At 45.3% G+C, this 16,477-nt stretch overlaps 1 protein-coding gene and 1 long non-coding RNA gene across 10 annotated transcripts in view; one reads left to right on the top strand and one right to left on the bottom strand.

Annotated features, from left to right (window-relative positions):
- WNT11 (Wnt family member 11) overlaps positions 1 to 7,491 on the bottom strand; it is a 27,402-nt gene extending 19,911 nt beyond the window's left edge. For 2 of the 7 annotated variants that reach the window (XM_088157662.1, XM_088157682.1), the window contains exons 1-3: positions 6,871 to 6,905; positions 6,001 to 6,116; positions 3,538 to 3,760 (exon numbers count right to left, since the gene is read on the bottom strand). In XM_088157662.1, coding sequence (XP_088013788.1) covers positions 3,538 to 3,620 — 83 coding nt within the window. In that variant the 5' untranslated portion in view covers positions 3,621 to 3,760; positions 6,001 to 6,116; positions 6,871 to 6,905. Of the gene's footprint in view, positions 1 to 3,537; positions 3,761 to 4,326; positions 5,075 to 6,000; positions 6,117 to 6,793; positions 6,976 to 7,351 lie in introns of those variants that run through there. The other 5 variants (XM_088157657.1, XM_088157653.1, XM_088157675.1 and 2 more) reach the window with 5 other exon arrangements.
- LOC148224612 (uncharacterized) lies at positions 5,521 to 16,477 on the top strand. 3 transcript variants are annotated; one of them, XR_015799812.1, is made up of 4 exons: positions 5,521 to 5,679; positions 5,894 to 5,983; positions 7,448 to 7,719; positions 10,915 to 11,088. It is a non-coding gene; the product is annotated as an uncharacterized LOC148224612 (long non-coding RNA). The 3 variants fall into 3 exon arrangements; XR_015799811.1 differs by lacking the exon at positions 10,915 to 11,088 and adding an exon at positions 14,132 to 16,477 and having other exon boundaries at positions 5,521 to 5,983; XR_015799810.1 differs by having other exon boundaries at positions 5,521 to 5,983.

Raw genomic sequence — 16,477 nt, 5'->3', positions numbered from 1 at the left:
AACCACGCTGAAGGGGACATTCAATACAGAGGGACAGAGGAGATGCCAACCCCTGTGGAGGCAGAAGTCCCTCAGAAGCTACTCCGTGCCTGGACATCCCAACATCTGCAGAGCTTTGGGGCATGCACATCTGGCTGCAGCTCCCTCTAGTGCTCATCTGTTTTTCAGTTCTACCCAAGTAAGTTGCTCCAGCACCTGCCTGCTCATTCCCAAACTCTCCTGGGAAAGCTAAAGGGATTGCAAAAGCAGGCTGGGAAGGTGATAGAATTGCTAGGTGCATTGGCCCTAAGACATCTCATGGAAACCAGTGGCTGCCTCACCTTCCCAGACACTGTGACAAAACAACACTGAGCACCACAAAATGATGTAACCTCCTCTCATACCTGCTTTGCTCTAAGAATGGGAAAGTATTTGCAAAAATAAGATGCAGGGTGTCACATTCATTGATGAGGAAAGCTGCATCTCCACTACAATCCTGATCCAGTGAAGATCTGGAACCACACTCTGGAGCCATACTCTGGCTTTACACCTGAGTAGCTCTCTGGAGCTCAGATGAAAGAGCACAAGATATGAAATTTCTCCAGCAGGAGAAACACATGCAAGAGCAAGAGCATGCATACAAGATGCTGACTGTCCACACACCATGCTGGATGTTTGGTGGGGCCCAGCACCGACTTCCAACAGATGGGGATCTGGACCACAGGACTCATAGAAATAAGCCAAGTAAAATAAAATAATTCCTTTTTTTACCTTCTCCCAGCTTTCACTAATTTTCAGGGCATATTTGTGTTACTGAGAAGTCCTAAATGGCTGAAAATTGTGTTTTTCTTCTTCCCCTCCCCCTGCAATTACATCACGCACAGAATCAAAATTAAATTTCCTATCACCTTTCATATCAGTCACTCCTTCATCTCCAGGCTGGTGAAACCCACCTCCTTATCTCTCCCTTCCCCTCCCAAATCCTCTTTGAAGCTTGCCTCTGGCACCATGCCTACAAAAATGCTGCAGCAGGCAGACTGCTGAGAAGACCCCACAGCTGAAAACATCACATAGCACTTTAATCCTTCTTCATCCAGTCCTTTTTCCCCTCTCTGTTCATAAGCAAGAGAAGAAAGGAGCAGATTTCAATTGTACAGCACCCAGAATATGAGTCCAGGGCTGGGATAAGCAGGTCTGAGGTATTACTCAGTATTTGGTATTTTGTTTTCCAAGAACTTACCCATGCAATTTCTAAGGACAGTCCCTGAGCCCCAAGGAAAAAGAGTGATGGGGAGTGGGGAAAATTTGCCTGTGCTTCCACGGGAAAATAAGGGTGGGGAAACGAGGAAAAACAGCAAATGAAAGAAAAATCAAACATAATTTTGTGAAATCTCAGCTGCCAGCATCCCAGTTGCAGAGTGCTATGGACAGGGAGCACAGGTCTCTGCCAGGTTTTAAACAGGTGTGAAGGGAGCTCAGTGGTGCATCTGCATGCCATTCATGCTTCAAATACCACTTTAACTCCAGCTTTCATCTTTCCCACTTACTTTTTGATAGGGGGGATGTGTCTGCTGGGAAAGGGAGGAGCAGCAACTGTGGTGTCTTGCCTCCAACTGCTTTTCCCCCTACTCATCCCTGAAAGCAACCCTTGCAGCTTAAGCACTTAGCAGCCAAAAGGCTGCTTTTTGACAGCAAAGCTGTTAGGGACCTTGCCCTGCCTCCCAGCATTTTTCATGTCTGTGGCTTGTCACCATACTATCAGGTTCCCTTTGGAGCTCATCTCACCCTTCACTCATCATTAAGCATCTTGCCTAAGTGGCTTAATACCAATACCAAGTATATGGGCAAGTCCCTCCAGTCAGTCATGGTTCTACACATAAAAGCCCTGCTGAATCAGGGTGCCACAAAACAGCTTTATTTCTGGGCTGCATAGAAATAAACCTTGCAAAGGAGTCCCGTTGACAGGTTGCTAAATGTTCTGTAGAAAAGAGATGCCTGCCTTTCCTGGTGATGGATAAAGGCAGAGCTGAGAGCCTAAATACTGGAGGAAGCTGGCAGAAGGAAACAGCTGGGCTATGTAGCTGAGCTCTGCTGACTACTACAAGGTGTAAAGCCAAAGCAGTGAAGAGCAAACCAGATCCTTACTCTCCTCTACTTCCAAGATGGTCCTTAGAGTACGGAGACAGCAAATTAGGGATTTGGAAAGATTATGGAATGGTTTGGTTTGGAAGAAACCTTAAAAATCATCTAGTTCCTACCTTCCTGCCATATGCAAGCATGCCACCTTGAAAGATATCCTAAAGTAGATGACTAGTCCTCTGTCCTGACCATGTGTATTTAAACATCCTATGGAGAGATTCACTATGCTTCTCTTTATGGACATAAAAGGCAGATGTGTGGTCTCTAGCAGCTCCCTGCAGTACAGAGCATCACCAAGGGCTATCAATTAACAGTTCTGTTGGATGTCTCTGTTTGGAGAAGATGAATTGCCATCTGGAAGAGCCTCTCACAGCATAATGGGGAGTAAAAACCCTGGCTCCAATGGGATATCTTAATTTGCAGATATCCAAATTTAAGCCTTTATAAAAGATGGCATGAGTAGAGCTTCAAATGATAATGACTGGAACAGCAGAATGGGAATTAGACATAGCATGAAGTCTGTGGCAGAAGGAGCAACAAAACAAGAACCTCTTGAACAAGTTTTACCACCTAACCCAAAGATCCTTGCTTCAGTGCACTACAGAGCCTTCCTGGCATTGTATCTTATCGTGGCTTTTCTTCTACCGAAGATGCTGGTTTGAAGCAAAGCCATATTCCCTTATTTATTTTGTGCCCAGCTCCAAACCCAAGTAGAAAAGACAGATCACTTGTCAAGGACATGAAAGCAGATTGGTGTTGGAGTGGTCTGTTTGTTTATTTTGCAGCAAGCAACTAACTGATTGCCTGCTTAAGCAAAGAAATGAGATTGTGATGTTTTCACTTTGCAGCGACATTACCTCCAAGGAAACTCAATCCTGACTTGACCACTGTCCCTGGTGTTTCTTCACCCTCCTCCCCCCTCCTCACCTCATTTTTAACACCCTTCACAAAATCCAAAGGTTAAAAGGTCCACAAAAAACCCATGTTATCTGTCAAGCATCCCCTGTGGTTGGAGATGGGTAGCATTATCTCAGCTGCCATCCCTCCTGCTCTCAGTTCCAACCCAGCACAACCTGTGGTCCTGGTGGGAGTTTCCCAGCAAAGCAGGAGCTAATGCTAGAAACTCCATGAAGTGGCTCATATGAGCATTCAAGTGCATGCCTTTCCCTTGGTATCAACGAGGAGAAAAAAACCCCAAATGAGCCTAAATCATGCATATTTTAGAAAGAAGATGGAGGCATTGTTAGCATAAGCCCCTAGTACACACACTTGAAATCAATCAATGCCTGGAGAACTGCAGTGCTTGCTGCTCTTTAAACAGCTTTACAGCATGCCTCAAGCAGGACTTGTACAAATAGGTGAGAGACCAGCAATTCCTACAAAAACATTAAAAATGCAGAGATAGAGCCGGGTACTTACATCCATTTTATCCCATAGCAAAGCCCTGTCTGCAGAATCAACAACAGAAAACCAGCTAAGAAAAATCGCAGACTTGGCTTCATTTTCTTCACTTTCTCGTGCTAGCCAAAGGAAATCAGTTTCTCCAAAGAATTTTTTTTTTTAAGAAAAGGAGTTTTCTTAATATTTTGTGCGACGTATTTTCCTTCAGTTTGGGTATTGCTCGTTCTTGGAGATGAACAACCTGAAAGGAAAGAGAGAAAGAGCCTGAGCTACAGTTAACTCTGAAGTTTAGCGAGTCACTGCGAGAGAGAAATCTATTATCCAAATTGCAAAGGAGTGGTTTATGAATCATGAAAAGGTTTGGATTATCCCTTCTCAGTCCCCTCCCTTGCCAAGCCTCGATACAACCTTTCGAGTCAACAGACAGACAAACCGTATGGGTTGAATTACACAGAGTTATGGTCTGATTGTGTGTTTCCATTTAACCCTGCACATGGCAAGACTTCATTCGCTGCTTCACTTTAGTGGGTTGGTTTTTTTTTTTTCTTCCCCTCTCCAAAAAGTTTGTGCAACTGCTCAGGAAGAGGAAAAAAAGAAACATAGATCTTTAGATTAGCCCAAATCTTCAGCTATTCATCTCTCCCTTTCCTCTCTCCAGATTTCTTTTTCCTGTCTTTTTCTGCAGAGAAGACAAATAATAAAAACTGCATTTCTCTACTTTATGCAGGTGCCCTTGCCCTGCAGATGTTTCTCTCTGATCTGTTACAATAAATGTGTTTTGCTCTTTACCTTTGCTTTTCTTCTCACCTCATTAACTCTGCCTCTCACTTCTTCCAAGTCCTTGGCACCTGGAGCTCACGGAAAAGGCTGCAACTTTGTAAACATAAAATCCCATTTTTGTCTCCAGGGAGCAGCCTGGAGGAGACAAAAAAAGCTCTCAAGGATACCCCCACATCCCTTTTCTTTTTGCTGCTTTTCTCCTTCTTCAGGCCAAACAGATAAACAAACCAGGTGCAGGACTTAAATCTTGAGAGGGGTCCTCTCTGTCTCCAGGGCATGGCTTGCTTATTTTAGCAGCAGTATTAATAGCAGTAAATGGGTTTCCCTTCAGTTATTCACTTCAGACACCGCTCCAGGCTGCTTTTTGTGGTCTTTGCAGTAGTTTCCCATCCCATGAGAAAGACAACAGTAAAATAAACAGAAAAACCTGCCCACCACATTGCACCTCTGGAGTCTCAAAAGCCATCGCACAGGACACAGGCGTGCCCAAACTGTAACTGGGCATCCCCCCAACATCACCCCCTCAAACGGGTTTGGGAAGGGACTGGGAATGGCTGGAGCAGTCAGCTTCACTTTGGGAAACCTCTTACCCTGGAAAAAGAGTATCCTACCTGATCCCCAGCCCTGGATTTGCCCAGCTGCGACTTTCTGCCTAAATATCCCCATTTGGGGAGCAAATGGGCTGGGGGGAATGAATATTTCTGAGTGTTTTCTCTGCCATATGCAGCATATTTTTCTATTCAGGCTGCTTTTTGGCTATCCCAACCCCACTCCTGGCGTAAAGGGTTACTAGAGAAGTGCTGTTATTACAAAGGATTTTAATAACCTCTAGGGGCGAGTTCCTGGCTCCCTTGAAGTCAGAGACAGAACTGACTGCCTACAAGGGAGGCAGGATTTCATTGCCATGGATTGTTTTTCTTTAATGCCCACTTGGATTTGGGTTTGATGTGTCCCTTAAAGGCAGTGGTCCCACGAGCATCCAGGCATACATGCTTCTTGTTTCAGAGTATTTCTGTATCTTTTAATCTTTGGGAGCTCTTTTCTTCCCACCGCTCTGCAAGCACACTGGAAACCTTCAACCCTTAATCCTGCCCATGCCTTTCAGTGTCTATTTAGATATTTCAAACCCTCTTATCTCACTCCTGTGAACTGCTGGACAACACAAGAATCGGGTGTAAAATGTCTCAGATGGTCTGAAATGCTCTCACTAAACCTGACCAGTCAACACCATTCTCTATTTCCCCTCCTCCCCGCCTTGAAAATGTCACCATTTGGGGTTTTTTCCAACCCCTGGAGAGGAAGAGAAATTATCTAATTCCCTCATAGCTACCCAAAGAACCGTGAGCTTTGCTTGCAATCGCACCCCTTTTATTTGGAGAGGTAATTATGCCCTTTTCCACTCAGTCCAGCACAGATTACATTTGCAAGAGCAATTTGCAAGGGGATGGGAGGGACACACTTGGGGGCAGATGTGATGTTTACAGCTCTGGTGAGCTCTGGGTCACTGATCAAACCAACAGCAAGTGGCCTGTGGACTCCTAAAAACAGGAGCTGTTTTTAACTCAAAGCTCTCTTGTTTTTTCTTCACCTCAAGGCTCTGGCACACAGAAAACACTCCCATCAGACACCTCCAAGACTCTGGATTCAGGCATGGGAACAGGCAATTTTAACTGTACATAAACCTGCGAGTATCCAGCTCACATTTTTCCAGTTTTCCCATCCAGGAAACAAAGACATCCACCTGACTCTGCTGCCAGCCCGCAGTTCTCTCCAGGAGCACAGCAGCCAGGTTTAGGGGTAGCACATCCCCAGATGACCTGCAGTGAGGAGTGGGAGCAGAGAAATGGAATAGAGGGTGGTGGAGCTGATTCCAGCTGCCGGGTCTCACCACTCCCTTGCTGTCTTCGGGATCTCCCTTCTCCCCCCTGGGTGTCCCCGCTTCCCTGCAGCCTCCAGGACTCCTCTCTCCTCTGCAGCTCCTTGCATTGCCCTGCACATTTGCAGTCCACTTGGACTCTGCCTTCAGCTCCTGGGTCTCCAGTCTCCCTTCCAGCTCTTGGGTGTCTCCTCTCCCCTGCAGCTCATCGGGCACGGGTCTCTCCTCGCTCTGGGTCTCCTTCTCCTTCTCTCCTGGGTCCTCCCCTCTCTCCTGCACTCACGCTTCCCCTCGCCGGCTCTCTTAATTCAGCCTCCGAGTCTCTTCCTTCCTTGCATTCCCCCGAGTATCCCCTCTCCCTTGCAGTCTCCAAGCCTCTCTTGCATTCCCTCGGTTCTCCCTACCCCATGCATCCTCCCGGGTCTCCCTTTTCCCTTGCAGTCTCCAAGCCGCTTCTCTCCCTGGCATCTCCGCGGGTTGCTTTGCAGCCTCTAGGAATCCTCTCTCCGTTCGAACCCCGCGGCGTCTTCCTCCTCCCATGCATCCTCCGGGATGCATCCCCTCTCCTTGCAATTCTTTCCACGCCTCGCAAACCCCAGTTTTCTGCCAGCCCCGCACCTTCGGCGTTCCCTGGGGCTCCTCGGAGCCGCTGTCCCCTTCCCACCTCTCCCGGACCCGCTGCGGTCCCCGCTTACCTCCGCCCGGGCCGGGCTGCGCGGGGACCGGGGCCGCTCTGCCGGGGCGGCCCCCGGAGCCGCCTTATATGCGGCCCCCTCGGCTTTGATATGCGGAGTGATGTCAGCTCGGATTAGCATAACAAAAGGCTCCGAGCCCCGCCGATGCCCCCGCGGGCAGGGCCGGGGCCCCGCGGGGCTCCGTGCATCCCCATCCCCATCCCCATCCCCATCCCGGCACAGCCCCTCGGGAGCGGGGCCGGGAGAGCACGGGACGCCCCCGGGGGTGGCGGGGACCCGGCGGGGCTCAGGGGTGTTATTGTAATGACTGATTATTGATTAGCGGTGATTAGCAGCACAAACAGCGGGTTAGTGTTTGCGCCGGAACGCGAGCGCTCCCGAGGGCGCTCCGCTCTCCAGGAAAAGGACAGGGATGCTTGTCACAAATTGGGAAATCTGGTTCTCCTGAGGGGGTAAGGGGTAGCCCTCGCTCGTGTCGTACCTCACCACATCCTGCTGTCAGCCTGCAGGTTCCACAGCCTCTTCTCTGATCTGTCTGCAATCGGCGCAAATGTCGAGGTCTGGTTTTTGCTTTCAGATCGGTTTCGGTGATTGCCTGCCAGAGAAAGAGAAAGGGGGAGGAAAAGAGAAGAGAAGAGAAGAGAAGAGAAGAGAAGAGAAGAGAAGAGAAGAGAAGAGAAGAGAAGAGAAGAGAAGAGAAGAGAAGAGAAGAGAAGAGAAGAGAAGAGAAGAGAAGAGAAGAGAAGAGAAGAGAAGAGAAGAGAAGAGAAGAGAAGAGAAGAGAAGAGAAAAAAGGAAAAGGAGAAAAGAAAAGGGAGTAAAAAAAATGCATACAAGAAAAGAGGAAAGGTTAAAAAAAAAGAAAAGGAGAAACAAAAATGAGAAAAGAAAAATAAAAGTAAAAAATTAAAAGAAAATAGGAAAAAGAAAAAGGAAAAGGAGGGGGGAAGAAAAAAAGAAGAGAAAGTCAAAAGGATAAAAGCAAAAATGAAAAAATAAAATAGGTTAATAAATAGGAAAAGGAAAAATGAAAATGAGGGGGAAAATATAAAGGAAAAAGAAGGAGAAAAAATGAAAGGGGAAAAGAAAAAGAAAAAGAAAAGAAAAACAACAAAAAAAGACAAAGAAAAGAAAAGGAAAAGAAGGGAAGTAAAAGGAAAAGGAAAAAAATAGAAGAAACAATATTAAGATAAAAACCCTGTAAGAAAGAAAAGCACAACTGGCTTCTGAACATAAGGCCTCATGAGTCTGAATTTAAGAGATCTGTCAGCTATGGGCTCTGGTTGCAAAAGTACTTGTGTAATTCTTTTCATTTGGTTTAATTGTGGGTTTCAGTTGAAAGGAGAGAATAAAAGCTTTAGTCCCTGGATCAAGAGACTCAGAACAGTTTCCTTACAGTCTATTTTCAGGATAGCTATTTATATAGGATATTTTTTTTATATTCTGTGTCCCTGTGCTGATTGCATTCATATACACAAGTCATAAAAGGTCCTGTGTGAACTGCAAAGAACCCTGTACACACAATCCCAAATTCCCAAAGCCACTATATTATTTGTTTAAGACCAGGTTTTGCCAGCAGCTTTGCACAGTATGTCCATTTTTCTTTGCGTGACAGTTGCCCAGAAGTACTCAAACTGCTCCAAACTTCCATTTCCCTGGCCCTTCTCCCATCCCACTGACCCCCAAAAATGTGTACCTGTGAGGAGGAGGTTTTGTCAGGGCTGTCCAAGGAGGACTTATTTACATGGGGAAATTGCTTGGTATATCTATTGCAGTCTGACTTGCTGGGCAAAGGCTATTTATACAGAAATCAGAGCATTTTTCCAAATTGCCTTAATCTTTAAAGGGCAGTAGGGAAAATGCAGTTGCTATTAGTCAATAGGAGTAGAAGTAGTAAGTTGTGCCAGTTGTAATACTCATGATTATGCAGTAGGCACCTGCTGTGCTCAGAACTGTGCAAACAACAGAGCTAGATCAGTTCTACCATAGGATCTTCATGGTCCTAATATTGGTGCTGAGAGGTGATGGTGTGGAGGAGGAACATGGAAAGAAGGAGATGGTTCCAATCTGTGTGGTTTTCTCGAGTGCTAACTGTTTGTTAAGGCTCAGAATCACGGAATCATTAGGGTTAGAAAATCCCTATAAGATCACTGAGTCCAGCACTGCCAGAGCCACCTCTGTACCATGTCTGACATGTGAAGGAATCATTTAAAAAATGGCACTGGAGTACAAGCATCTACTCATTGCAGTGTCCATGGGAGCTGCTTGTCCATGTGTTCATCAAGGCAGAAGGACATAGGAGATACAAGGGAAAAGGTGGGACAAAGAGTAAGAAACCAGAAGGATGCATGCATAAAGGATATAGGATAAATATGCTCTGCACTATCCACATGCATACAGGGAGTTACTCAGGAAGAGCCTTGGGAAGTTTAAAACCATTCCAAACTTTTAATCTGAGAAACTTCAGTGCACAGTCAAGCCCCCAGGCTTGATATGCCAAAATATTTCAGCACATATTTAAATACCCTTTATGTGACGTGCTGTGTTCTGAGTGCTTTGATGAATCAAGGAAGCCCATTGTTGAATTCTTGCAGTTTTTGTCTCCTGCTCCTTGTGCACACGTTGGGGTGAGGGTCTGGTGGCAAAGCATGGCTGTTTTTGGGGCACTCAGGAGGTGGGGAGCTGCCAAGCTGTGCATGTGAGGGTTTATTTCACAGGACCTGGGTGCTGAACCAGTAACCTACATCTAAAAGTTTAGCAGTCATTACCTTCTCTACTGCCTCTGTGGGTCAAAGCTATTACCATTTTCAACAGCAGGAGACAATGAATTCACCATTTTCCATGTGATTTTCCTAAAACACAACGGGTCACACAAGTGTGACAATTAACAAACCAGAGCTGAGGCTTTCCATTGGCGTTTAAGCCCTGGGGAAGTAAGTGGATGTTGAGCAAACAACCCTCTTTGGCTTTGCAGACTGTAAAGGAAGATTTTACATAGAGTGTAGCTGTATCCATCTATTAATAGAAGGGGAGGCAGCTGGATGAGATTTTCTGGATTGCATTTCCTAATTGACCCAGTTATCAGATTAAATGTTCAGAAAATCATCTTCTTGCTAATCTTTAGAAATATGTTTGGGGTGCTGTAAGAAATTCATTATCATGTCAGAAAGATAACTGAACTGGAAAATAAGGCTTTGTTGTCATCTCTTGCACCAGGTAACCTCCAAAACGTGAAGACCTCTCCAAATCTACCAGCAAGTCCTTACAGGGTTTATGAGGGTGTCTATGGAGTTGGGACACAGAATCATAGAATTGTTTAGGTTGGAAAAGCCCTACAAGATCACCAAGTTCAAGCATTCCCCCAGCCCTGCCAAGCCCACCACTTACCCATGTCCCCAAGTGCCACGTCCCCACAGTTTTTAAATCCCTCAGGGACTGGGACTCCACCACTGCCTTGGGCAGCCTGTGCCAGGGCTAAACAGCCCTTTGGGGGAAGAAATTTCTTGTAACATCCAATCTTAACCTCCCATGATGAAACTTGATTCTATTTTTCTGGTCTTATTGTTTGTTATCTCGGAGAAAAGACTGACCCCCACCTCCCTACGGTGTCCTTTCAGGCAGTTGTAGAGAGTGATAAGGTCTCCCCTGAGCCTTAGGAGACTGACATCAGTCTTAAAAGCTACCATGGACAGCACAGATGAGATTCCCTGCACCCAGACTTCAGCTACACCTGTCCCTGACTTCAAATGTAACTCAGCAGGAGTGACTCTCACTCAGGGAGTCCTGCAATCCCTTGCCAAAGTCCTAAGTCTATTGCAGGCCCTCCCAGACTCATGCCAGATAAACCATAACTCTGCCATAGAGAGCAAGACACCACACAGGTGCTGAAATCAACTGGATTTCAACCAACCACACAGGCACAAAAAAGACATATTCTGTTACTAATGCCCTGGGACCACCCAGGCAGCCTTCAGCAACATTCCATTCATCATTTGTTTTTATGTGTGCATCTCCTCACTCTCTCTTCTTCCACCCCTGCCACAGGAGAAGACCCTCCATGGATGACTCAGGATAACATTATACATCTGGAGATCCAGGACCAAGCTGCAAACTCTGTTGGAGCAGAGGCCCATGCCCCTTCATTTAAAAAATCTCTACAGCAGTGTGCCAAGTCATGGCACTCTCCAAATATTTAATAATACAATACAATTATGTCTATTGTGGGGTGTGGTATTACAGTTTTATCAGTAAGTTTCAAGATGCTGTGTGCTATGAATGAGCTACAAAAGCTATCATCCTCCCAAAGGGGTTAGGGTAGCATTTCACTCAGCATTACTTTGTGTTCTTCATGTGGCAGCCAAAGGAGCCATGGATAAATGCTCCCAATGAATTTTTAAAAAATTATTTGCCTGGAACCAATGGCTGGAAGGTGCCAGAGTATGTGACAGGATGCTATTCCTACATTTTAAACAAGTATTCTGGCCATCTTGAGACACAAATATAAATAACTTTGAGCTAGCAACCATTTACTGTCCCAAAGCACATCTGGAATGGAAAACTAAGCTCCATTACCCACACTCTGCATCAGGAAACATCTTTCTTAAATCCCCCAAGCCCTGCATTGACTTTAGTGAGTGTGTTTTTTAGGTGAGAAATGATGTGTAATACATTACAGGTCAGTGACCACTTTCGTGCCCTTGACCCTATTTACTGGTTTGAGCAGATACAAGTTTTTCACTGGTTTCCTAAGTTTCAATTTCAAGCACTGATAGGGACATTTTTTTAAAAGACTCTGCCACCTACTAGAAATAAGCTACATTATTATCATATGAATTTTGAATATTCACCCACATACTATATTTTATGACAGGAAAAACAAGCAAAGACTGTTTGATGCTAAAATAATTTGCAAAATACTGGGGAGAAGGAGCATATATGTAAAAGTAAGGACTCCGAAAGTGAAGTTATTCCAAATTAAATCAGGACTAGGGAACATAATTGAGGAGTCATTCCTTTGGACTGCCTCATAGCAGGCATTGATACTTCTGAGGGGCAAATACATTGGTGCAAGACTAATCTTGCAGCCAGGGAGAAGTGCCACATCTCTGGGAAGAGAACCATAGCTTCTGATACATGATTTTTATTTTTTTAAACATGAGGTTGTTCTGAAACCAGGCAGCGGGTTAATAAAAGAATACACTTTGGCAGGGACCCAGCAGGGACTGGGATGCCAAGGAGTGTCCCTGCAGGTGCAGAGGAGAGATGTGTGAGCATTTATCACAGCCACACTTCATTGTGTGTGGAGGGGGGGCAGCTCTGGCTGTGCCTCAGCAACGCCTGCCAGCTCTAAGGTAAATAACACAAAGGTTTTTGTCCCAAGATGTTGCACTCAGAGGGAGGCAAAAGCTTCATGGTTCTTCTTGCAGTAGCCAAACCTTTGCATAGCAGACATTTTTGGGCAGTAGCATCCCAATTACCTGCCTGTAAAGGCGTGGCCACAATCCATTTTCCCAAAATTTCAGTGGGTTTTGTCTCCCTCTCCTTGCCTTTAATATCATCACTCACCACCTATGCTGTAGGAGTGCCCAGTCCAAGCCACAGCAGTGACCAATTCTTGTCCCACTGTACCAGCCCAGCTCCCATCACCAGCCAGAGAAAAATCAAAGCAGTTTCTGGATTTTTGTGGCTTTTGGCTGGAGGCCATGTAAGCCTGACCTTCCACCCCTGGGACTGACCAGAAAAGGCTTCTCTTCCAGACCAAAGGTCCCACACCTACCCCAGCACTGCTTTTAAAAGGCTAATAAAATCCAGCTGTCAGCTCCTCTCTCCAAAGCTGAATGGTCTCTTCAGGGTGGAGGAGTGCTTTCCCTTCCCTGAAGAAGTCCAGTAACCCCTCCTTTGCTGGAGTCCTCCTTGCAGGGGGGCTTAGCTGTGGGTACATCATTAATAGCAGTGATTTGCAGGAGTGCACAGAATGACACCAACTGGAAAGGATAAAATGCCTAAATAGTCTTTTTAGAATAGGAGGAACAATGTAAAATGTTCAAGGGGGTGCCTTTCATTATGGTCCCTGCTTTGCAGCTGCTGGCTGAGAGTACAAGCACCTCATCATAAGCAAGATATTTGTTAAACATGCCTGCTTCTGCCCAATTTTGTTCTTGTCTCTGATCCCAACATTCATTCTGACTCTGATTTGAAGCAGGGAGCAGGAGAAACTGTGCCAGATTTTGCTCTGAGTTGTGGGTCTTGGGACGATCTCATGCAAGGCAGCATGGGGGCCAGGTTACCCAAAGGGCTTTTGGAGAGGTTTTTAGGCAAGACTGACTTCCAAAAAAGAGGGTGGACTTTTTGCAGGGCTTAAGGCAGCCATCTCTGCTACTGTATCACCTAAGCAGATATTCCAAAGCTTCCAGTGCTTCAAAAATGAGATTTCTGTAGCCTAAGTGGAAGCTGAACATCTCTGCAAACCCATCTGTGACCAAAGGGGCTGAACATTTCTGAAGATCCAGACCCAATCTCCCTACTGAAAGGACATTCTTCTCCCAGGTAACAAGCAATAGAACAAGAGGAAATGGCCTCGAGTTGTGTCAGAGAAAGTTTAGATTGGGGATTAGGAAAAGTTTTTTCCTCAAAACGGTTGCCAAGCCCCAGCCCTGGCTGCCCAGGGCAGTGGTGGAGTCCCCATCCCTGGAGAGATGTAACAGATGTGTGGCTGTGGCACTTGGGGACATGGGTTAGCTGTGAGCTTGCCAGTGCTGGGAGAACCATTGGACTTCTTGATTTTACAGATCTTTCCCAACCCACATGATTCAGTGATTCTATGGTCCTATGACACATTTTTAGGCATTTCTAGGCAAAGCAAAGCAAGACTGAGATGGGCCATGGGTCACCTTGGTTAGCTGCAGTCCATGGTCTTGAGCAGAGAATGCACGACCCCCAGACTGGGGAAGGATCTCAAAGCAACTCACAGTGCCCCAGCTCAGCCAAGTATTTCTGTTTGCAACTGTGAGAAAAGCTGCTTTTTGATGGAAACTTTGGACAGCAAGCAGATTAATGGCATGATCACCTTATGACCTAGCTTGACAAGAGCTGGCAAGGTAGCAGAGAAGGTAGCAAAGAAGGTACCATTCTTTGAAACTCAGACTGGAACAATTTGGGCAAGGAAAACTTCTCTCAAATGAACCCTGGGATATGTAACCATAAACCATAGACAACACCAGACTTTTATGTTTTTACCCGAAATCTTCTTTTCTTTTCACAGGAGTCAATTCATGCATCTATCTCGCTCAATCCTTTGCTGACTCGGAAATATAAATTTTGAAGAAAATCTGTACAGCTCAAGTGGGGTCTCCTTTTCAAGCATCCATGTCCCATTTACTCCCTGCTAATACTCCAGGTGCCATTTTCTCCCCACTGGGACACAACTGTGGGTACCCAGAGTTCCTCATCTACTTGCACTGCTGGGAGACCAGCACACAAAAACAGTTTCTGATTTATGCAGGCATTCTTTAAGAGATGCTTCAGACATTTTTGAGATATCCAGCCTGAGTTATCTTCCTTTTCAATTGATTTCACTAAATAATGATCTTTAAGAGGATGCTATGAAAACCTTTCATCCTTTCCTAGATGCACCCAGGCTTGGTTGTTATGCTCTTATCCTAAACTGCCAGGAACACACCTGAGATGAATCCTTTTTGTTGACAGCAGTGATTGTTTTTTCCCATGAGTAATTTCTCTGTAATCCTGATGTGATTTCTGTTTCAACCTTATGGTTCTGTTAGGTTTTCTGTTTACCTACAAACAGGTTTGGGTTTGTTTTCCATATTGGGGTATGTTCATCATAAAACATTGTGAAATAGGTGCTGAGCAAAGCAGAGCACTTTTAAGGTTGTAATATGGATTCATGGCCTGTCTCAGCACTGAGTTACTTGAATTTTATTTCAGAGCCATTTCAAGGATTAATTATAGGCTGACACAAAATCTTAGGCAGGCATTTGTTCCTTTTGCTGCCTGGTATCATCACTCTTGAATAACAAAGGCTGCTACTCATTCACTTAATTGTATGGAATCTACAGAAAAAAAATGTTCATGAAGATATTTTAAGTGAGGAACTCTGTGAGGTAAAGGTTTATGAAGCTTGTTCTCTCCTCAGCCAAATATAAGGTGTATTTGAAAGCCATGTGTCACTTTGTTCACAGAGCCAAGTGCTTGTCAGCATAACCACAGCAAGTTCATTAAGGTGAAATGTGGGGAAAAGAAATGGGGTCTTGTTTGAGCCACCTTACTTGGGCATATCCTCACAGCCACCAGTGCTGATGGACATGGAAGTTGAGCTGCAATGTGGAGGGGCCACAAAAGCCTGAAGAGAGAACACAGAATTGTCCCTACTGATCCCATGTCCATCCCTTGTCCTCACCAACCCCTGTGAGCTAAGCAGAAGTCTGGATGTCTCTAGAGGATGTGCCTGGCAGAGGGTGGTCATACTGGCATGCCTTAGCTGGGGTTATAATGCTGCTTCATCAACTCACAGAGGCTTGGGACACGAGTCCTACAGGGGACATTCCACCCCACCTGCCTAACATTTCCCTGCAAGTGAAGATTGTTATGCTAAATTCAAGAAGAAATAATGCAACCAAACAGCATACTATCCCCAGAGTAAATAATTTCTTGAAAATGTCTGATCTAAATCTACCCTCTTTCAGTTTAAAAGAGTTTTTCCTTCTCCTATCACTATCTGCTCATGCTAAAAATCACTCTTCAAAACTTTTATAAGCCCTCTTTAAGTACAAAAAAGACAACAAAGAGGTGTCCCCAGAGCATCTTCACAGCTTCCTCTCCACTCACTCTGGCAGCTTTGCATCCTTCTGATGTTGGGGTCTCTAGATCTGGAAGCAGCTCTGCAGGTGGGGTCTCACCACAACCAAGCAGAGGGGCAGAATCACCTCCCTTGAACTGCTGGTAAATAGTATTTCAACACGGACACAAAGGCATCAGACCTCTGGGAATTATTCCAATCTGCTGGATTGGTAAAGCTGCCTAACCTGACCCAGCCACAGCTCATGGGTGTGAAAATGCTTTAACAGCCACTGCTGGGAAGGACCACCCTGCCATAAACCCAGGAAATTTAGATGTCATCCCAAGGGATACATTCACACAGAAGCTGAGGCCTCTAGGCTTTAACCATTTGGGGATATACTCCCTGTCCCTCTCCAGAGCAGAGATCTAACCCAATGCTCTCTTCTTGTCCTTCAGTTTCTGAATCCCTGACTGGCTCAGGGGGAAAGTTCTACTAATATCAACAGGACATGATCAGCTGTGAAAAGCCACAGCCTTGATAAACTACAATAATTCAAATTCATTGAGGAGCTACTTCTCCTTCTCCCTCTGTTTATCCCTCCCACAGCTGTGATAACAGTGAGAATTTTGCTACAAGAACAACCCTGAACTTGCTACTTCCGTGTGAAAATGTACTGCCTCTATTTACTGACTCATCCTAATATTCTGTGGGACAACTCCTATATTTTTACACTTTTTAAACATTTTGTACTTCCCTGTTCTTCTGTCTTCTTCTCTTTTTTCCTTCAGCATAAAAAGTGCATGCAATGTT

Source organism: Sturnus vulgaris, chromosome 2 (genome assembly GCF_052056855.1).
Source record: "Sturnus vulgaris isolate bStuVul1 chromosome 2, bStuVul1.hap1, whole genome shotgun sequence".
NCBI lineage: Eukaryota > Metazoa > Chordata > Aves > Passeriformes > Sturnidae > Sturnus > Sturnus vulgaris.
The sequence above is the reverse complement of the archived record's forward strand: the minus strand, read 5'-3'. Positions and strand labels throughout refer to the sequence as shown.